The sequence below is a fragment of the Lepisosteus oculatus genome, chromosome 4 (genome assembly GCF_040954835.1).
Source record: "Lepisosteus oculatus isolate fLepOcu1 chromosome 4, fLepOcu1.hap2, whole genome shotgun sequence".
Lineage (NCBI taxonomy): Eukaryota > Metazoa > Chordata > Actinopteri > Semionotiformes > Lepisosteidae > Lepisosteus > Lepisosteus oculatus.
Genome location: NC_090699.1, coordinates 55,208,405 through 55,231,699, shown reverse-complemented (window position 1 = coordinate 55,231,699; position 23,295 = coordinate 55,208,405). Strand labels below are relative to the sequence as shown.

The following is a 23,295-nucleotide window of genomic DNA, read 5'->3' as shown; positions in this document are numbered from 1 at the left end:
ATAATGATTTAGTAAAGTTCACAATGCTTTATCACACCGTCCTTAAATAAATATATTATAATAATTTATTTTATGGATGTTTTCGTCTGAGCGGATTAGAGGTTGATCTTAAAAACTGAATTGCGGTCTGAAATTGCTATTCGTGATTTGGGGAATCTGGGCGTGTTTTGGATTGTCCGTAAGACATTCAAGAAAATATGCTAAAATATTCGTTTCGGTCGTTTCGTGTTTTGAATATTTTGAATTAATATTTTGAACATGTTTATTATTGTTTCTTCTACAGCCTTGGATGACGTCTTTCTATTCCCTTTCTTATTGCTGACTCAATTAATATGTATAAACTTTCTACAGTATTTCAAACCGTCCTTCGGCTATAAAGAGCCCTCGTCAGGTTGGGTGAGGTGAAATATCCGTAGTAAATAATATTTTGATAGCAGCATCAGAAACATTGAGAAGCATAGTCATTAGGGATCCACAACAAAAGGAATGAGGGAGTGAGGGAGGAAGATCTCTTTGCGTCTACTGTCCTTTTTGCACATACTTTTTGTCCTGGTTTGCACATACTGCATCCTCCTTTAAGCAAAATCCAGCACTGCTCTCCTTATAAATGGACATTGTTTCTTCACCTGCAAAAACGGTTTTGTACTTCATTTCACATTTTTAGATTACGGTGTTTAAGAGTTGCTGGATACGTGCGGTGATGTGTAGCAGTGTCCTTGTATTAATAACACCCACCGTATGTTTGTTTCTGTATTCTGATGGTTTTGTGATCAATGCAAGTAATTATGTTGATGACAATGTGCTAAAACACGGATAAATGAATTTTCCGAGAAAAAAATGTTCTTTTATACATTATCTGCAACATTTTCAGAAGAATGTTTTATAAAGATTGAGATGCTCTTCAGTATTTTTGTATTATATGCACTTCTTTAAATATAAAGAACTGAATATTCGATTTTAAGGAGTTATTTTAAAAAGTCATTCGTTCTCACTTTCCCTTAAATACATTACTTGATTAAAGTATTTTTTAACAAACTAGGTAAAAGGTACGAATTCAAGTTTATGGGCATTGCGTTCTATTGTAGATTAAATATCTAAAACGATAACTGCGGTTTGGCAAACGAAAAGGAGGTGTTAAATTCCCCTTTTAAACAGTGACTGAAGAATTCTTTAGCGGGACAAATGCACACGTAGTGTTGTGGTGACCGTTATCTGTAGATAAAGGACGCGTCTGTCGTGAATGCATGTTTTTTTTTAAATATATATAATGGACTTTTAATGTGGACTCACCAGGTGACAATGAAATGCAATATGCACATTTGTTACTGTGCGCTCAGCTATTTTATTAGGTGTGACATATTTGCATTGGTACATTTACTGTATAGTGAATTAAAGATTTTCTGGTACCATAAATACAATACATACTGTAGAATTGTTTACTTAATAAGAAGAAGAACAAGATGAAGAGGAAGAACGCTATATACAGTAGCTCTTTACTGGACACTTCACTCAAAGCGCTTTACAGGTAACAGCGATTCCCCTCCACCACCAACAATGTGTAGCCCACCTGAATTATGCACTCACACTCGCCATACACCAGCTATTGGTGGGGGAGAACAGAGTAATGAAGCCCTTTCTTAGATGGGGCTTATTAAGATGCATTGTCTGATAAAAGAGGGGAATTTGGCTAGGACACCAGGGTACCACCCCAGGAGTTTTAATGACCAAACAGTCTGCAATTTAGTTTTGTATCTCATGTGAAGGATGGCACCTTTTTGTCCGGATACTGCTCCCATCACTATACTGGGACATTAGGACCCACATAGACTGCAGGGGAGCACCCCCTTACCGGTGGCTCCACTAACACCTCTTCCAGCAGCAACCTTAGGGTTTCCCAGGAGGTCTCCCATGCATTTACTGGCAAGACTCACACTTGCTTAGTTTAAGTAGGTTGCTAGTAGGGAGTTGCAGGGTGAAATAGCTGCCTTACATCTGTGATATTTTCAGAAAAAAAAGTTAGTTTCTGCACAAATTGTCGATAACTGATTAACAGGAGTCATTAAAAGAGCCCCAGGATCCTCTCCAGTTTGATTAGATCCAAAGGGGCCACTGTATTGAGTCATTGTTAGATTCATAGAGTCCAGAATTCATCTGTTTTTAATGGAGATCGATTTGCTCCTGTACTGTTAATAAAGAGGCCCCCTGAGACCACCTGACAAAAAAGAAAATCAAGGATGTTTATTCCTTCAAATACTGAAAAAAATATGAGAAGTGTTTAATTTATTTTGATATGTAAACACATGTACTAGACATTTTTTAATAACTAATAATTTAGGTTACCTTTGGCCTACTGGTTCTTTGTGGTGCTTTAGGAATGCAATATCCATGATAACATGTAAACAATCCCCACATATACATAATATTATTTTACCACTATTCACATTTAAAGTAACCTTTATTTGCTTGGACAATAATGCTATCACTACAGGGTTCCTGGATATTTCACAATGGCACCACTTTGATGTGTTCCAAACATTTGCTATGGTTTTTGAAATGCACAAAGCAAATAAGCAAAAGTATAAAACAGCTTTCTATAAAGAAATGTTAAATCAGGAAAAAAGACAAGGACCAGAGGATATCAAGGTAGGCAATATGGACTATGATTTCTATCCAAATGTGAAATGGCAATGACAAGAAAATGATGCACATTGATTATTTAAAGTTTGTATTTCAGAAGATTTGAGTCATTAGATTACAGGGCAGATTAATAAAACACTTATCCTCTATCTATTTTGAAGTTATAAATATGTGAAATGGTACGTTAAGGAAGTTGCTTTAAAATTCAATGAACTTTTTTATTGTTCTTTGCTGTTCTAAAGAAATCCAGACTTGTTTTGGATTTCATTTTTGTTTTGTAATCTCTCTCCTGCATACTACAAAATAATGGTATTAATTAGAAGCTGCCAGTATTAAAGGCTAAAATGCATTATCTATTAACCTTGAATAGTTTTCCACTTCATAATGTACTGTATCCCACATAAACTCCTTGAGTCTGTCTTATTGGAGCCATTTTAAATTAGGAAATTTGGTTATGTACAATATGCAGAAAAGAAAAATAAATACATGTAGAATTGTAATACAAGGTGGCATAGTGGTAATCATTGCTGCCATGCAGTGCAGGGGCCCTAGGTTAATTTCCAAACCTGAGTGCTATCTACAGTATGTGGAGTTTGTATGTCTGTGTACACATGGATTTCATCTGGGTGCTCCAGTTTCCTCCCATGGTCCAAAAACATAAAAGTAGGTTAACTGGCTTCTGGGAAAATTGGCTCTAGGTGTGAGTGTGTGTCGCTGTGGTTGTGTCTGTGCGTCTGTTCTGCGATGGACTAGCGTCCTGTCCAGGTTTGTGTTATTGCTTGTTGGGACAGGCTCTGGCTCCCCAGTGACCCTCAACTGGAAGAAGTGGTTAGAAAATGGGTGGTTTGAAGGATGGAGGTATACAGTAACTACCACATAAACATTCAGTGCAACTGAACATACTTTAGGACATCAGTTTTCAGCTTCTGATTTAATGTTATAATACAAAAACAGTGTTTATAGAGTATCAATTAACGGCAGCTTTGAATCATTATATCACAATGGATAAAGATTTTGAATTTATTGTCGGAAAGGGTCAATGAAATTATACATTTTTTTAGATACCAGCAAAAGGAAAATGTAGACTGAAGAATGTTGTTTCTTTTTAAAATATAAATTGTATTTTTATTTGGTATGGTCCCCGTTAATTATTCTTTTTTATTTTACCTTTGTAAAGGCGAGATCTCCAAACTTTCACAATGCTGCTTAAAATGTCAGTCTCCGTATTCCTCCTGATCTGCATCTTGGTATCCGCAGTGGAAGATGTAGGAGCTGGGTCCAGCTTCCTCAGCCCTTCTCAAAAACCCCAGGTAGGGATAACATTGACCAACCCCATCCCACACTCAGGCTCTGTCTCAAGACGTGTTAAAGCATACTCTAATGAAATACCTGTTTGCTGTCCTACACTTCAGAGTTGGCTCTGTTTTTGCTCATGACCAGCAGAGTGCTTTGCTTCTCTAACTTTCACATTATGTATTCAATTTTTCAACAACACCAAAATTGTTAAAAACCTGATATAGATGCCTCAGCCTAAACAAAAAGTGCAGGAAAAAGCAAAATCTGTTTTTTTAAACAACATAATATAACACTTCTTATCCACTGGCACTATTAAATTTAAACTAGTCAAGTTCACAGATAATACCAAATAGGGTTAGCAAATACTTAAAAAGTGGACAAAAATGTTCAAAAGGTAAAAAATCCGGACTGGGCGAACACCTGGAAACCAACATATAATTAACTACAAAGTACTGCATTTTGGAAGATAAACCGAAATGTTACAAAAATATAAATATGAAGTGGGAAACACCTAACTTAAAGAGCATAAAAAGGTTTGTCTTGTTGATGTTGACATACTGTACAATATCATTTTCATTTTCTAAACATTTTGGGGAAACTATTAAAAAAACGTTAACAGAATTCTAGGATATGGTTAAATGTGTAGTAATGCAATAGTACATTCAATTATACTACATTTATATTATACTACAATACTGCATTCATAATACGGCATTCAATTTTGGTCAGCGCGTGGCGAAATAAATATTCTTGCAAGTGACCAGATACAGTACATTACCAGGCTTAAAAGATTAACCCAGATTGAAAGGCTGAAAGAACTACATATTTTTTCATCTTGAACAGTGAAGACTACAAAGGGACCAAATTAAAATATTTAAAATCCTCAACGTCAAACCAACAGATTTCTTCAGTGAAACAAACCAGAGAACAAAAGTGAAAGGGGGGGAGAATTTCAATAACATTGAAAACTTGAGGACCTTTTCGACCAAGGCTTGTGTGAGTCTGCAACAAGCTACCTAAACTGTGTTGTCACAGCTGAACCCCAGGATACTTTCAAGAAACGGCTGGATGAGATCAACAGATCAATTACTGGGCCAAGTGGCCACCTCTTGACTGTAAACTTTCTTATGTGTAAGATATTTGGATCCCCACAGGCAAAGCCAGTAAGGAAGCCTATTAACAACAAAGTGGGCCGTCGCGATTCAGAGGCTGCTATGGATATTCTGGAAAGCCAGCTATATGAAGAGGAAGACAGCAAGGAAATAATGGTCAGTATTCCTTTGACTTTTCCTACTTTTTATTGCTGTAAAAATAATTCAATTGAAAATTCTTGTAAGACCACTTAATAATTACTATGGATGAGAATTACATACAGTGGGTGCATCATATGGGTTAGAATAATCTGTAGATGATACAGTTTGTCAGAAACAGCATTTGGTTGACTGGGTTAGAATTAAGGTCAAACTCTCAAGTAAGTTTATTATGTGTGTGCGCACTATATCATTATTTTGTTCAGTTGCAATCTGAGAGGTATGACCTAATGTGATATAAAAGATAGGCAAAAAATTAAAGCATTTGACAACAAGAAAAAGAGGACTGCATTTTAATATACAGTACAGTATAACTTCAAATGCATTTTGTAAAAGTAGACAGTGCGCTATTTTTCTATAACACTACAAACTAGTTTTATCTAGTGATTAATTTACTAGAGTAAGCTGAAAAATATTGTATAGAATTCTCCAAAGTAATTTGAAATAAATTAAAATTGCACCTGAACATGATACAAGTCGCCCAAATGTGAAGGTACGTGTTCTTACACATTATAGTTCCACACACCTTTCCAAATTGGAATTGCAATGTCAGAAGCTGAATACCAGGAGTATGGACATGTATTGCAAAGAATCATGGAGGGCATACTTGCAGATAATGCAACAGGTGAGCAAGCTTTGAGATAAGTGGGAAGCCAAAGTTAACTGGTTAAAATGACATTATCTTTGTAATGCTCATGGCTGCATTAGAAAGGAGGAAATCTTTATAGCGGAGACCCTGTGCAGTAATCTGGAGAAAAAAAATGAATATTTTCACTTCACTTACCCCACTCAAAGGAGTATGTTAACATATCCCTTCTGTTTTGTTTCTTGTTAATTTTTCCTTCTTCTCTAATCTTGTTCCTCCTGAAATTATTTTTCATGCAAATAAAATATTTATAGAGAAAACATTTTGGGAAAAGACATAAGGAGGTTTAGTGCACACCAGCAGCATTCTGTAACTGATATTAATTTACTTTCCACTTTACATTGTTAGAAATGTCTAATTTTGTTTTGCTGGATTAGATTATGCGGGAGGTGTATCTTAATAAATAAGAAAGTTCAACCACATACACAGAATATCTACAGTGCCTTGCGAAAGTATTCGGCCCCCTTGAACTTTTCAACCTTTTGCCACATTTCAGGCTTCAAACATAAAGATATAAATTTTTTATTTTATGTGAAGAATCACCAACAAGTGGGACACAATTGTGAAGTGGAACGAAATCTATTGGATTTTTGAAACTTTTTTAACTAATAAAAAAATGAAAAGTGGGGCGTGCAAAATTATTCGGCCCCCTTGCGTTAATACTTTGTAGAGCCACCTTTTGCTGCGATTACAGCTGCAAGTCGCTTGGGGTATGTCTCTATCAGTTTTGCACATCGAGAGACTGAAATTCTTGCCCATTCTTCCTTGCAAAACAGCTCGAGCTCAGTGAGGTTGGATGGAGAGCGTTTGTGAACAGCAGTTTTCAGCTCTTTCCACAGATTCTCGATTGGATTCAGGTCTGGACTTTGACTTGGCCATTCAAACACCTGGATACGTTTATTTGTGAACCATTCCTTTGTAGATTTTGCTGTATGTTTGGGATCATTGTCTTGTTGGAAGATAAATCTCCGTCCCAGTTTCAGGTCTTTTGCAGACTCCAACAGGTTTTCATCCAGAATGGTCCTGTATTTGGCTGCATCCATCTTCCCCTCAATTTTAACCATCTTCCCTGTCCCTGCTGAAGAAAAGCAGGCCCAAACCATGATGCTGCCACCACCATGTTTGACAGTGGGGATGGTGTGTTGAGGGTGATGAGCTGTGTTGCTTTTACGCCAAACATATCGTTTTGCATTGTGGCCAAAAAGTTCGATTTTGGTTTCATCTGACCAGAGCACCTTCTTCCACATGTTTGGGGTGTCTCCCAGGTGGCTTGTGGCAAACTTTAGACGAGACTTTTTATGGATATCTTTGAGAAATGGCTTTCTTCTTGCCACTCTTCCATAAAGGCCAGATTTGTGCAGTGTAAGACTGATTGTTGTCCTATGGACAGACTCTCCCACCTCAGCTGTAGTTCTCTGCAGTTCATCCAGAGTGATCATGGGCCTCTTGGCTGCATCTCTGATCAGTCTTCTCCTTGTCTGAGCTGAAAGTTTAGAGGGACGGCCAGGTCTTGGTAGATTTGCAGTGGTCTGATACTCCTTCCATTTCAAGATGATCGCTTGCACAGTGCTCCTTGGGATGTTTGAAGCTTGGGAAATCTTTTTGTATCCAAATCCGGCTTTAAACTTCTCCACAACAGTATTACGGACCTGCCTGGTGTGTTCCTTGGTCTTCATGATGCTCTCTGCGCTTTCAACAGAACCTTGAGACTATCACAGAGCAGGTGCATTTATACAGAGACTTGATTACACACAGGTGGATTCTATTTATCACCATCAGTCATTTAGGACAACATTGGATCATTCAGAGATCCTCGCTGAACTTCTGGAGTGAGTTTGCTGCACTGAAAGTAAAGGGGCCGAATAATTTTGCACGCCCCACTTTTCATTTTTTTATTAGTTAAAAAAGTTTCAAAACTCCAATAGATTTTGTTCCACTTCACAATTGTGTCCCACTTGTTGGTGATTCTTCACATAAAATAAAAAATTTATATCTTTATGTTTGAAGCCTGAAATGTGGCAAAAGGTTGAAAAGTTCAAAGGGGCCGAATACTTTCGCAAGGCACTGTACAGTGTAAGAATATGGGTTCAGAGGGTCTATGTAAAACCTGTTTTTTACAGTATCTTTCTAAAACATTAATTTCCCTCCTGTTAAAACCGAGTCAATTTTTTTTATCTTTATGTAAATAATGCATTTCTTTCTATATATTTCAGAATAACTGCTTTTGAGGACTTTGCCACAACTGGATTTCCATTCCTCATACTTTTCTGAGCAGATAATATGGAATTGCTATTTTGTGTTTATATGTCATTCAGCTAAAAAAATGAATAAAAATGCTTAATCAATATTTGGCATCTCAATTTCTTAATAACTGAAGTTCGAGATTTTAATAAGAGCACCAGCTGCAAGCAATCAAGATAAATTCAAACTTGCCCCCCTGAGGAACTGAATTAAGCATTAATTTTAGGTTAAGGATGAAATAGCTTTGGAGTTTCCAGATGGGTTTCAGTGGACTCTTATCTGTATTCATCAGCATCCAATATGATAATGGAAAACTACAGATGAGAAACAAAATAACAACAATATTATACTGTACTGTTTACACGGTACACAGTATATCAGAAGACTGGACCCTTAGGAAGTACTTTATACAGTATACTTCTATTGTCTACGGTTGTCCTAAGTGCCTTACAGTATATTTTCATTCATTTATGTGGCTGGCTATTTTATTGGAGCAATTCAAGTGAAATACCTTGCTCAAGATTACAATAGCAGTGTATCACTTGGGATTTAAACCTTTAACCTTCCTGTTACAAATCCAGAACCCTAACCTACTGTATACACTGCTGCCCTATCACATCTGAGGTGAACAGGAAATCAAAGTGCAGTGGAAAAGTAACCACATTATCCAGATCTACAGTAACACTACTAGACTTTTTCCCTACTGGGATCCCTGAAAGCTGTGGTTAATAGCCCAAAACCAAACAGTATTAGATCACCAAAGGAAAACATTTTATATGCATGTTCTTGGACCAATGTGTACATCTTAAGAAACATTAAAGATGCCTACAGTCCAAAAACATTAAGGTTAATTGGCTTCTGGAAAATTGGCACTGGTGTGAGAGTGAGTGGATCTGTGTCTGCCTCCTCACAACCCTGTATTGGATAAAGTGGTTAGAAAATGGATGGAAGAATGAATATTCCTGATGGACCAGACTTTTGATACATCTTATACATGTCTGTTAATCAATTCTGGAAACATTTTGTGATTTTCACCACGAGAGGTAGAGGTAGCTCATACTGTAAGTCAACAATGGCACAGGATATTTGCTGATGCCAAGAAAAAACCAGAAGACAATGTCCAGTAGTGTTTTACAATACTATGTCAAAACAAATTCCATGCAACTTAATTACGAATAGCAAACTGCAGCTGTAATAACTTTTTGGCTTCACAACTTGAGGAATAAGGGTTAATTACCGCAGTACTATACCTCTGAGCTGGGTTGGCACCCTCTGATGATCCTACAGTACATGAGGAGTTCTGAAACATCTCACACAAGTTTTTAAAAAAATCCACGTTTTTAATGGACTCACGTTGAATGGAAGCCTTATGTTTTTTTTTTTTCCATTCACACAGCTCTTTGCTATTGAATACATTTTAAAAATCCATTCTTGTTACATCCAATATGGCTTTTTGAATCCCCTCGCTAATGATGTTAGATATGTGTCTGTCGATATACTGTACTTCCTGAGCTTCTCTGCAAATGCACTGATAACAACACAATTTGGATGGATGAACTCTTCATTCAGATTGCCAATACGTGTGAAAAGCTGCCTGCTCTTTCATCTCAACAAAACAACTCTTAATAAAGAGTGATATAAAAATAACATTATGTGGATACATGGCAGATGTTTGAAGCTATAAAACCCAGGCTGATAGGAGAAAAGATTGATGGGAAGAAATAAAGCATCGATGAGTCAGCTTTATGGAGAAATGATTAAATGCACCCTAAAAAACAGAGCATCAAAATGAAAATAAAATCAAAGTTTTCTTGGCATCTACAATAAAACAAGAAACTTTATTTCACTAAATGTCAGATGGAATATAATGGTAGCATTTAAGAGTGTTTTTCTACTTGTTTACAGGTGCTGTGATAGCAATAAATCTAAATATGAAGTTAGATGTTTTGTGGTTTTTAAACAATTATGGAAAAAATAGTGTTTACAAAGGCTTGCATAAGTGCTCAGTTTACTCTAAAAAGGTATCACTGATAAGTACACTTAATATTCATTAAACTAAATGAACTAGTGTTGAGTAATTTTGTATAACATTGTTATACTGTACAGTCGGATGCATGTGAAGTTACAGACAATGCTATTGCCTGTAACTTCACATGCATCCAACTGTACAGTGTCAGAATTGAATTGCATTACTTTAATCTTTATAAAGCGGAAGATTATAAATTAACAACAAGGTAAATGTCACTAAACATGTTAAATACAATACATAGAATGGACATTAAAGAACAAATGAACCATAAGTCTTAAGAGAAAATAAATGAGAAGCTAACCTTTTTAATAGCATACAGTCACAAGGCTAAGTTAAAAAAGCCCACCATACATCTTCCCATACTGATATCCTAAACACTATATTTGGCAAGAACATTGAAAACCAAAAGCAAATGCTATTCCATCTACTTAATGAGGTAAGAGTTTTGTGGATAAAAGGGGAAAACAATATACACCACCCAATCAATATCATAGTATAAGCATACATTTTCACCCTGATACTTCCCCGTATATGGAATCTATACAAACTGTTTGGGATCTCATCGCACTAGTTCAATGCATAGGAGAACAAGGGCCTGAAAACATGTACGTAGAAATCAGGAGGTAATGTATTACGATAGAATTGATCTTCCCACCTTGGACTTTCAAGCCTGGCAATTGAAGCAGACTCAGTGTTTATTAGAATATGAGAAAAAAAAAAATTATGACTTGGAATGATTAGCTCCTCTCAGTCAAGTGAGTAGGATGCCAATTCCAGTACAGGGAAGCGACGCACTCCCAGTTCCCACAGTGCCTGGTGCTCCAGTTGTTCCCAATCTACCAAAAACAAGCAAAATCTCTATATAAACCTCTACATTCCAGTGACTCCATTATATTGTTTATCATATAATGGCTCCATAAGGGTGTTTTAACAGCCCATTATGGATGCTGAAAATCAAATAATTACACTCTCATCAAAGTTTGGTCACTACAGAATTCTTTCAATATGCCTACAAATATGTAGTATGGTTTGGGTTCCTTACGTCAAAAAACTGGATGAAAGCATAGTGTGTTTTGAATTTGGTATGGAGAATTGCTGGCAACAGTTTCTAAAATGTTATTGTAATAAAACAAAACCTTTCTTTTAGAAGGCTACGTCAAGATGCATGTGTAATTCTGATTTTTTTTCTCACAAATTAAATCCAAATTTGAAATCCAAATTGCAATTTCTATAAACACTCTCTTATATTATGATACAAAGCACTTCCAACACAGTTTAAGACGAATTAAAGATATTTTGTGTAGTTTTCACTCAATGTGCATTTTCCTCATTTCTTATTTACCAAGTGCAGTTTCATGCAAATCACCTACAGTAATTATAAATAATGGACAAACAATTTGGATTTGGCAAATCTCAGAAATAAAAGAACAATAATCAACAATTCAAGAAATGAAAGAAATACTTCTTTATCACAGCACAGACAAAACCACAAAAGACAGGACATAAATACAGATGTCAAATCCACCGATTTACATGTACAGTACCTGCACCTATAACTCTTCACACTATCTTATAAAGTCAGAAATCTTAATCTCCATTAACAAAAGATGAAACAGTGTTTCTTAAACATAGAAGACATACTGTTCTCAAACTGTATATGCTAAAAAAACGTATTGAATTAGTGAATCCACCTGTTGTCAATTTTCAAATCTTTAACTATTAAATAAACTGCCTTTATTTTTAAGTGTGTTTTTTTTTTGCTTTAATGACATGTGTACAAAGTAAAAATAGTAAAAATGCTCAATCATCCAAACATTAAAAAAAATGTAAAGGATTACCTTATAGATCACATACCGTACTGTATAAACCATTCTAATTATAATAATGTATATTAAAAAAAAAACCTCTTCCAACAGTTTATAGATAGACATTGAAAAGGAACATTTGCATTGGATGTTTTATAAAAATAGATCTTACCACAGTTGTTTTGCACAGTTGTAAAAGGATATAGAAAAATACAGTTTGATGTTTGTCTAGCAACTCAGTGATTAGCTTGAAGCTCTACAAGCCATATAGGTTGTCTGTGTTCTGCCTCAGGGTGTACAGTACTTCAGACAGCCGCTGTGCCTTCAAGATGCTGATTTCCTTCACCGTATATATGGCAAGGCCTGGGTGAGAAAACTTGCACACACTTTTTAGCACCTGAAAAGATACAGAACATATGAATAAGGAATGGCAATTATTTTTGGATCTATTTAACTGATCTACACAAGTTCATTAACAGAGTTAATTGTTCCATTGAATGCATTTATTATTAACAGTAATAAATTAAGCAATCACAAGAGGAAAAAACGCAGGCTATAATTTGTTATGAAACTATTCTGGTCTGATTCATAACCAAGTCTTTGGCTTTGTCTTACTGTGTTAATAAAAAAAGTGTAGGGTCTGTCACCAGCGTAAAAATCTAGGTTACAGTATGTCTACTAATCCAATTTTACAGCTCTACTAAAAATGAAATAAAAATAAATGACAATGACATCCAGTTCATTCATTGGAAAACACAATACGGTAGCTTACGTTTGTGATGGAAGTGAATCTACAGTAATTCCAATCTTTCCAATCAATTAGCAAACTAATGCTTTTTGAAGAAAAATAAACACATGGTGAAGTGCCAAAAGGAAAGGCAATAAAGAATTCCATAAACCTACAGAAAATTACAATAAAACTCTTTCTTGGAAAGTCATGACAGTTGCTGAATGAAATACCTGTTGAGGACGGAAATAAGGGGCATCTGTCTCCACCACGATTCTGTCCAGAGGAATTTTTCTCACAGCTTCCTTTGGCTTGACAGCGGTTGGATAGGTGAGGACAGCAGTAAAGCCCACAGACATATTTGGAAATTCTTTGAGAAAGGGCTCAATCACCTCATAGCTGTCCGTAAAGCAGTGCCTGGCTCAGGGGGAAAAAAATCAGGAGGTCCTACACTTTCTTCAATTGGCATCAGAAAGAAACAGCACCATTTTAAAATAATTGGGTTTTGGTACTGTATGAATACGATTTACTGTAGCTCTTTCTTCAATGCTACAGGAGACAGAACTCTCTTTTCATTTTGCCTTTTTGCTCGTATAAAGTTGAAAGTAACAGACATGACTGCTTCTCGCTTATCAAGACTGATGAGTCAAAATTAAATTACCTGAGCTCCCCTCATGTGGAAATAATTGATGCATTTCAATTTGTCTTACGAGAATGGGGGTACTCCCTCCTCCGCATAACACATTAATCTTTCCATCTTTAACTCTATTCCACCAAATATTCTGAGATGAATAATTTGATGAGTTTTGCAAGGCAAAGAGCTGACTTTTCCAGTGTGATAACAAATACCTTACCACGACACAAAAATGTTTATGGATTCAAAACCATTGCAGTCTTACCACCGTAAAAATGAGATGAGATATGCGGTGTATGTTTGACATAGCTCACCTAGCTGAGGAAACTTTGGCTGCCTCACCAAAAAAAACAAGTGAGCAGCAGTACAAAGATAGGATCTAACCTTCCTCTCAAATTTCTATTATAACTTTGTTATAATTACATTATGTGTTTCAATACAAAAGGTATTCTCTGTTACAACCTTTGGATATAATTTATATTATATCCCACACAAACTGCTGTACAGAAAGCCTTGGCCTGGTTTTATAGTAAGTGTATACCTGTATAAATGCATTCAATAATGTTTTTTTTTTCCCTACTGCCAGGGCTGGGCTACTTAAGTTTTTGACAATAAGGTACTTTTAACTAAAAGCTGATTAAGATGTAAAACTGGGTATTCTGACTTGTGATAAAAAATCTAGTTCAATTTAAGCAGCTAAGGTTAGAGACCTCCAGAGGACTAAAATTGCCCATTCCTGCCTACTATATGAATATAAATAATTGGTTTTCCTACCTGTGTATTTTATAATCTCGAGGCACCATCTTCTTCATAATGTCAAACAAATCCTCATCAGCACCTCTGCAGTGCACTACAAGTGGCTTCCTTATTGCAACAGCCAAGCGCAACTGTCTCTCAAAAACCTATAAAAAAAAGCATCCTACAGTACATAATGTAATAAAATACCTTATCCTTTTTTACAGTATGTTCCAAAACAAAACTGTTTCAGAAGGTAAAGTGACTTATCACCTAGCATTATATGAAAAGTATGAGTTTTTTTTTCTCAATGACCAGGAACATTTTAATCTGTTTTTCTTTGCTATTAAAACAGATGCGATGGATGTTTTCACAGATGCACAAAAAAATCAGTTGAGGAAGATTTGGACTCCACACAATGGTTTAATAATTACAGTACAAGTTATAAAGTCTTTAAAGTTAAAATAATAAATATTCTATTTTATACATGGATGGAAGCACAATTTGCTTCAGATAAAAATAAGCACAATATTAAGAATATTCTGTCAGCTATGAAGACCATTATACTTTCTGTCGGTGAAATCCTCTACCTGTACCATTTTGCACTCACTGTACCTGTTTCTGTCTGGAGACCTCCGTAGTGCACTTGTAAGAGTAATCCAGCCCTATCTCACCAAACGCAACAGCTTTTGGGTGCCGCATTGCATTCAGAATGATTCTTTCTTGGGCGTCTGTGTAATAACGAGCAAAGTGTGGGTGGCAACCAAACGCCCCCCAGACCTTATCTTCCCCCAGCAGATCCTCCCACAATGGCTGCATGCTCATGATGCCTGGATTGCAGAAGTCAGTGATGCAGCCTTCAAACTCCGCAGGGAAAGAGTTCTCGTGCAGATTCCGAAAACGAGCAAAAGTTCCTTTGAAATTCAACTTTCTGTAGAGCATGTCAAGATGACAGTGAGTATCAATAAAGCCAGACTGCGCAAGCTTTTTATTAGCAAAATCAAAAGAATCCCCTTGTTTGGCGCCCATGGACACTTGTCTACTGCTTTTGTCTGGAAAAACATGTAAGGCTTCAGTACAGTAAACGTCCTCTGTGCCTGAATATTTTATGGGCTTACTGCCAGTGGAATCCAAAGGCTCTGAACAGCTTTTGAAGAATCTCAAGGGGCTTACTTGGGTGTACACTGGTGCAGTAAAGGGCTCAAAGAATCGATCAGGCTTGGCAACTACTCCATTATGGTTCAAATCACTTTCAGGGTTAAACAATGCAGATCCAAAGTGCAACTGATCGATTCTGCAGGAGTCTCTCTCAGTGTGACAGGGTGATGCTATAGGATGGGCTGCATACTCTAGCAGTGATAGTGGATCATGAAAGATAGGTTTCTCCAGCTCATCTGCTGCAGCACTGTCCTCTTCCTGGGAGGTCACTGCCTTGACCACATCCTCTGCATTCGACCAGTCTGCCTCCGTAGGCTCATCTTTTTTCAGAACAATGAACTGGAGAGATGAGGTAAAATTCAAGTTGGAGGTTACAGAACACTATCACAAACACAACTTAATCTATGTGTAGCAGTTTATTTGGAAGGCTGGTCAATATATATAGTACGTTAACCTGATAAATTATGACTTTGTCAACTCATCAATCTAAAACATAAAAAGTAAAATAGCTGTGTGCTAATATATCGAGTACAGGTATAAAATGAGACATTAACTATTTCACTATTTACCAAGTCCCATGAGTAAATGCTATATATAATAAGCATCCTTAGATTTAATGTATATTTCATTAATGAAAACATATGTGAAAAACACAAAAAGCTAGAAATTATGAAAAGAAGATGAGCTGCTCTTAATTTCATCTCTTCATTGAGGCACTGTCTTTTATACACAACGGTGGTGAGTTTCATCTCTGAACCTTTCTTATTTTTAACTGCTCCACTCAGCCAGTTTAACCTCCAGTGCATTTTATTTCTAATATTTTTGCTGTTTTTATCCACCACAGATAGGTTGGAACTCAGCCAAAAAGGTTCACTTCTACAAAAAGGCCACAGATGAGAAGAGGCCTTCGGTGTTTCAACAGACCCACTGCCAGTACTAGAACAAACCCCAATGTATGAATTCCCCTGTAATCCCAATGAAAACTGACAATGTAAAGCAAGCAATTGAAGCTAACCTGACTATCCTAGCGAGGCAGAAGAAAACTGAAGCACCCGTTGAAAATACACATTAACACAGGCAGAACACTTAAAATCCACACAAACACATGCTACAATCTGGAATCAAAACCAGGACCTGGAAAGCTGCAGTTAACCACTCCAGCACTTTGCTGTCTAATTTTATATTTTGGCATAAAACAGCCTAGTGTATAGTGTAGGTCTGTTTACAGGTCTTAATCATTTTAAGCACTGAATACTTAAAAATATGTATTACTATATAAAGGGAGGCATCCAGGTGGTGACGAAATGCTGAAAAACATGAACTTCAATTAGAATGTAGTTAAATAATGTTATCCCAGCAGTGAGATGCACATGGAAGCAAATTAGTAATGTTTTTTATGTACTGCTCACATCACCATATACTTACCCTTCTGTTTCCTCCTTTCACCATGGCCTTATCCTCACAATCTGTCTCGCTGAATGCAATACAAGACAGTGTTTTTTCCTCACTTTCCTCTATTTCCGGTTCAGGAGGCCTTCCTTGAAGAAAAGAATGGCTGCTCCACTCAGAGGACCCTGCATCTCCCAATTTCAAGAGCGGTATCTTCTTCCTGCTGTCTGACAAAATCCTTTGCTTCCCTATCTTCTTATGGATATCTGTCCCAAAGGCAGCAGAAAGAGCTCTAAGGTATATGATCTTTGAAGCCTCCTCTGGAGATCTGTTGGTCTCCTTGCTTCTACGAGGCGGAAGCGTTATGTCTCTCTTCACTGAGAAGGTCAGTGTGGAAGGCTTGTCCTGGCATGCTCTTTCTGGGTTTTCTGTCTGAAAGAAAAGGATATCACATTGAAATGGGTGTTAAAGAGAAGAAAATGTATGGAGGAGAAAATGTAAATAAGCATCCATACTCCAAGGATATGTACAAATATTTGTAGGAGATGGCTTGCCCCCAATTTCTATCATTGTGGCTGGCTGCGATTTGAAAAATAAAACATTCCAAAGATTCTCCTCTCTCATTCTGCATAAATATTCAAACTAGCTGGTTTTTATTTAATGCTGTTTTCAATAGCAGGCTATAGTACGGACGAGTAGCTATATCTTTGAATTCAGTTACATAAACAAGTAAAAATGTAAGTTTCTTTGGTTAAAATAATGATAACAAATACATAAATACCACAATATAGTATAAATACTATAATAAAAATAACAGAAGTATTTAATAAATACTATAATGTAAATACTTAAATATACTGTACAGTAGTTACCAGAAAATATCTGATTCACACTTCCCCAGATTATGTAAAAGTATACATTTCTATAAATAGAATACCAAAGTATACTGATATTTTGAGTAATACCTTAAAAGGTTTTTTAATAAAAAAAAAAATAACCTTTTCAGGATACTGACGCTTCTGGCTATTCTGTCTAAATGGCTTCCACAATTTGGTATGGTTGTTTGTGCTACTCAGAGAAAAGACACAGCTTTCTTCTTTATGAGTAGGTTCTGAGGTTGGTGCCAGTCTTGTGGTTTCCAAGCACATGTGCTCCGGCTGCGTGAAGCAAGCAGACGCTGAGGAGACATTCTGTGGAGAAAGAGGCCCTCCATGGGCAAAGGTCTCATCCTCACTCCAGAGTGCAGGCTGGCCCACACCTGTGTTACCCTTTTTGTATTTTACTGGTGAATGCATGTCTGATTTTAACTCCCAGGATTTCCGTTTCCTTCTGCTGGACTCCATTTTGAAGTTCCCTGAGAGGAATGATAAAAAAAGGAGAAACATAGTTTCTACAAGGTAAAAAAAAAATCTTTCAGGATGACAATAAGCCAGATGGAGTTCTCAGTCACACGCTGGGAGATTTGGTAGATGTTTCTATATGCTTTGAGTCACGAAAAAAGTGCCTTTGAAAAACTGATTTTAAGAGGTGTATTGCACTGAATTAAATAAAGTCTTTGCTAAATAATAAGTCTACAGGTGTACAAATGTTCAGCCTTCTCTAAACTCTCATGAAAAAAGTTATAACCTCACCATAATCTCCCAGACTAAGAAAGATTTATAGTAATAGTGGTGTTTGAATAAGGCTGGACAAAAGCCTGATCTTAAGTGCTGTAAGGGAGCCTAATTAAAGCCTGAATAGTTTTGCTCCACTCTCTTTCCCTAACAACTATTAAAAATTGAATCGAGGGACTAATTTTATTCTGAATTAATTTTATTTTCATAATGTACTTTTAATAGTCTCTATTTTAAAAGGAAACACTTCATTAGCTATCCTGCTATCCCACCTGCTGCTTCTTGATACAGATCCCAGCCTAAAACTAAATAAAGGCTAAAACCTAACTGATGAAGGCAAGTGTATAAGTATTTTAAAATAGACCGCAATCATTTACCCCAAGTTTGTAAACAGTTAACTAAATGATGAGAGGAAATTGTAGTTAAAATGAAACCTGCGTTGAATGTTTTACCAATTTGTGATGAGCTGAGAAACAAAAATGAGAGCTGTAACAGCTCTCAATTAATAATAATGTAGTGTCTTAAACCCCATTATTTTATTTTTAATAGCTTCACTAACCTCTTCACAGTGAGGACTTTAAACTGAACCTACTGTATGATAGGCCTTGTTTTTGCAAACTTGCAAACAAATCTTAACCAACAACCAATGTACGGCCATCTGAGTCTATTGGATTTACGATTGTAAACATACTGTATACCACAAATTCTCAGTTGTTGTCGTAAGAAATTATCTAGCTTGACATTTAGATCGCCAACACATCCGGAATACGGTCACAAGATAAAATGGAAATCTATATACGGAGGAGCCAACATTTTATTTAATTATACGTTGCATTACGAATTCAAAAACGATGTACACCCAGCTACTGTATAATCATTCTATGTACCTAACGTTGTACGTTATGTGTATGCATTAGTGTATTATCATTACGTTTAAAATCAACTGAAAAAAACTTGTCAAAATAGCTGATAATCAGGCCCTCACCGCTCACTTGAAACATTTTAATGTGTTAAATTACTGGCGACACCACAACAAACTACAAAATCTGAGTAATTAGTAATATAAATGGCGATATATATAATATTTTTATAAAAATATTTAGAAATGTATCTCAACGCTTTTTTGAAAGCCAAACACCACCGGTTTTCAGTCTAACTCACCTGCAACTTCACCTGCTGCAGCTAGAACCCCACCTCCTCTTGCCATGAAGTTAATGACTCGGACCGGAACAACGTCAATTACTGGACTTAACCGAACATTTTCTTAAGTTCCTAAACAAACATAAGACATCAAAAACTTATTTACGCCGTAGACATTAATAGGCGCTTAGCTAATATAGCTGAGATTTTTGCCTGAACTTGTTTTACATACTGTATTGTACTGTATATACACAAAACAACACTATAATTATAGGGAACAAATTTGCAAAACATAAAAACTGTCATTAATGTTTGAACTAAATTTATATTTGATAAATGAAAATATAATGTATTACTTAATTGCAAAACTACTGAACGACCCTATGTAAATAACACGGTATAACGGTAATCATTAAAAATGCATCACCAGTATTCCACATTTTGTATATCACAGTTTTTAGTTACTACTTCAATGTATAAAAGCCCAATTTAAAAAAATATATATTTTATATTCTAAAGCTTCAGTTGTTTATATTGCTGTGGTTCCAAAATATATTGCTGCAGAACATGATTTCAGACAAGTTTCTTAAGACATTTAAATGTGTATAACCTGTAGATCTCAAGATTGTCTACTGGTGGAAATAAAACTCTCCCCATCGAAAAAAGGTGATCCAACAAACTCGCATCTGGATTGTTTCTTCCTTGCCAAAAGGCATTTGAAAGCAAATGACATTCTCTTTTATTTAGTGTCCAACATAATGAGCTGCTTGCTGATTTATTTTCCTCTTAACCGTTTAGAATTATATAAATGTCTTTTAATGTATCAGACCAAGAAATACTTAACTGAAAGGGAGAGAAATCCAAACCTTGAGGTTCAGATGTCTGACCTTGAGATAAGGCATTGCTTGCACTCCCTCAGTCTTTTCGTAGTTCGTTTTCAAATAGTTGTAGTCTCCTAGGAAAATGCTGCCATTATATACTTATTGTAACTCTTCAGATACCGCTAATCACTGTGTGAGCCAGTAGTCTGTTGTCAACATCGCTGTTTCTCACAAAGAAACAAGAGGAAAGGTCATGGGAAGGTATTTATCTTGAATTAAAAATATGTTCTATCAACTTAGAATTATAACTAAATTTTACAGTATAGTACAGTACATTATAAGTATACGGTAGAATATGGAAGTTATTGTAACTTTGAATGGAATATCAACACTGTCACACCTACATGCTTGTTTAGGTAGTTTTGAGGAACCTGGGCTGGATATTAAAGTTGCAACAGCTTTAAAGTGGCATTAACAATGAAATTATCTGGGCTTAGTTCTTGCTATTAGTTGTTAAAGTATATGTTTATTAATGCCTAAAAGCTGAAACAATAAGAAACATGCCAAGCTGTCCTCAGAAAAGGTTTTTTATTGCATTTGGCCCAGGACAAGTAATGTGTAAAATTAATTAGCACTTTCTCTTCCCATAATGCAAAGCCAAATCACTCATGCTCCATTGATCTGTATCGTTTAAAAAATATATATATTATTGATTAATGAGCAATAAGAACGACTTAAAAATGACATCTGTAGTCATTTTCTTTTTCTACTTTTTTTAATCTTGTTTTAACAAATACAAGCACATTTTACCCATCAACGTCTGCATTTCTGACACTTTATCTAAGTTATCTAAAACAATTAGAGCCTTTTCAACAGATGGCAATATTGTTCAATAAACTTGACTCCTTGGTTCACACAGCTGTTTAACAAATCCAAAGTGCCCTGTGCTTGTTTTATTGGACACCAAAAACTATAGTTAGAACAAATACATTTCAATTCATTTGTAGGTTCTTGGAGACCAATAGCATCCCTTCACTGAATTCATGCAAAATATTGTGTGATATTATCACCATACAGTCAATACGTTTGCCAGTACTCTTGTTTCATGAAACGAGTACTGTTGCTTTATACAGTTTCAGTATATGCATGCCAGAATACTATTAAGTATTTCAGGTGGGTAGCTGCGTCAGCATGCATAGGCTGCAAAGGAACAAGTAATAGAGAAAACACAACGTTTCAGCTGTGGAGCCTTCTTTGGGTGTCATTCGGTGTTTTCTTCCTTCTCTTTTCAGCATAGAATAAACTTATTACTTATTCCTTTGCAGAATACTATTAGTATACACAGCACAAAATATCAAGTTTGAGGTCACGTGTCACTTGAAGAATTGCAATCTACCATTAATAAAATGAAATTGTCTCATTTTTTAAACACAAACTCATTTTAATGCAAAAAAGGAAAATTGAAAATGATCCAGAAACACTATTATAATTTCCATGTGCTGTTTAATTTATTGTTAATTATGGGATTCACAAAATAGTCTGCAGCCTTATTTTTCACTTTATTTTGTCCAAAATCACAACATTAACCCCTAATTTACTGTGATGGAAAAATATCGGTATATATACATTACAAGTAGGTAGCCGCATCAGCGTGCGTAGGCTGCAAAGGAAAAAGAAAAGGTTTATTCCATGCTGAAAAGAGAAGTTCTTACACCTGAAGAAGGCTCCACAGGTGTAATGTTGTGTTTCCTTTCTTCTATTTTCAGCATGGAATAAACCTTTACTTGTCTGTTTACATACTGTACATTATAGTTCAGAAGAAAAAGAAAGACCTGTTTTTGACCAAAATATAACAAATATGACTCATTTCACAAAACCAACATTGATAACCTGTTATATTTAAGTTTTAATATTTAATGTGCCATCTTCAGATTCTTGGCAATCCAAGTGCAGTCTTGTAGGCCCCAAAACTGTGTCTGTAACCTGAAACCAATGACAGCAGTTACTGACTGTATGGCAATACAAACAAGAGTAATGCAATCCTCTTGATTCTTGTTTTATCATATATATATACTTTTATATATTTTATTAGATCTTTACATTAGCTGGCCAATACATTAGGAACCCCCAGTCAAATAAAAAAATAATTTATTGACGCACAGTGCACAGTTGGCATGAATAGCCTAATATGACAGACTTTTATCATTTTCCCTGACCAGAACGAGTTCCAGATCTTCTATTGACAAAGGACTGAACCAGTGAAATGTATAATTCAGTCCCACACAACATTATTCTCATCACAACCTGAAATGAAGGCCATCTTACAGAGCACAGATGAGTAGGACTGCAGTGAAAATATTATATTGATAGAATGGCACATTCTGATTAGTCGTTCCTGCTGATTGTGGAGGCCCAAAATCAAGCCTAATTCTACTAGAGGTTCATAGGAACACAAAAATATAGGCAAGGTTACAAAATAATAAGAAGCCATCAACCCACTAATGTCTGTCTTTGTTCATTCTTCCTTGACCTGACTGCCACTTCTCGATATTTTGTGATGGATTAGTTTCAACAGCATCTCTGATTTATTCACCTTTAATTAATCCAGCAGGCTTTACTTTTTCCAATAAACCTATTATTTTTAGAATATTGTAAGTCCAATTGTAACAATGTTCCTGATTTCTTGATGAATTTTAAGCAATTACTAAGCCATAAAATGGCAGTTGAAGTGACTGAAAATAAACATATTTTTCTCTAGTTAATTCCCATAACTGAAGTTTATACCTTCAAAATTAGTCAAGAGACAATATATCATTCTGAAGGAGTGAGCCAGGGGAAACATACTGTAAATTGCCTGATACTCTTCACTTTCAAATGTCAGTGTTGTTCCTGAATTTATGAATGAGCTCCAGTGATGGGTACACAGAAAGACACTCAAAGAAGCGTGAAAAAAAGGAATGAATGAGATCTTGAGCTATGTGCCCCAGGGCTACACAAGTTCGAGCTGAGAAAGAGAGAAAATCGATTACATCTTGACAGGTGGAAAGAAAGTTTGATAAATCTGGCCTGATCAATTCTGATTCCCCCAACACAGTGGATTTAAGGAGATACACA

At 35.9% G+C, this 23,295-nt stretch overlaps 2 protein-coding genes across 6 annotated transcripts; one reads left to right on the top strand and one right to left on the bottom strand.

Moving 5' to 3' along the window:
- The first annotated feature begins 11 nt into the window (after positions 1 to 11).
- ghrl (ghrelin/obestatin prepropeptide) lies at positions 12 to 8,236 on the top strand. 2 transcript variants are annotated; one of them, XM_015347380.2, is made up of 5 exons: positions 12 to 178; positions 3,815 to 3,947; positions 5,088 to 5,201; positions 5,760 to 5,868; positions 8,103 to 8,236. In XM_015347380.2, the coding sequence occupies exons 2-5, from the start codon at positions 3,837 to 3,839 to the stop codon at positions 8,105 to 8,107; spliced, it is 339 nt and encodes a 112-aa protein (XP_015202866.1). In that variant the 5' UTR covers positions 12 to 178; positions 3,815 to 3,836; the 3' UTR covers positions 8,108 to 8,236. The 2 variants fall into 2 exon arrangements, with proteins under 2 accessions (XP_015202866.1, XP_015202865.1); XM_015347379.2 differs by having other exon boundaries at positions 12 to 637.
- A 2,057-nt stretch (positions 8,237 to 10,293) lies between these two features.
- On the bottom strand, positions 10,294 to 21,443 carry tatdn2 (TatD DNase domain containing 2). Of its 4 annotated transcripts, XR_001478424.2 has the most exons (9): positions 19,971 to 20,187; positions 19,382 to 19,492; positions 17,606 to 17,961; positions 16,644 to 17,039; positions 14,676 to 15,557; positions 14,100 to 14,227; positions 12,925 to 13,108; positions 12,137 to 12,361; positions 10,294 to 10,995 (listed from the first exon to the last, which is right to left on the bottom strand). XR_001478424.2 is itself a non-coding variant. In XM_015347309.2 (8 exons), the coding sequence occupies exons 2-8, from the start codon at positions 19,425 to 19,427 to the stop codon at positions 12,221 to 12,223; spliced, it is 2,133 nt and encodes a 710-aa protein (XP_015202795.2). In that variant the 5' UTR covers positions 19,428 to 19,492; positions 20,205 to 21,443; the 3' UTR covers positions 11,610 to 12,220. The 4 variants fall into 4 exon arrangements, 3 of the variants coding, with proteins under 3 accessions (XP_015202795.2, XP_015202794.2, XP_015202799.2); XM_015347309.2 differs by lacking the exons at positions 10,294 to 10,995; positions 19,971 to 20,187 and adding an exon at positions 20,205 to 21,443 and having other exon boundaries at positions 11,610 to 12,361; XM_015347308.2 differs by lacking the exon at positions 10,294 to 10,995 and having other exon boundaries at positions 11,610 to 12,361.
- Positions 21,444 to 23,295: the final 1,852 nt, after the last annotated feature.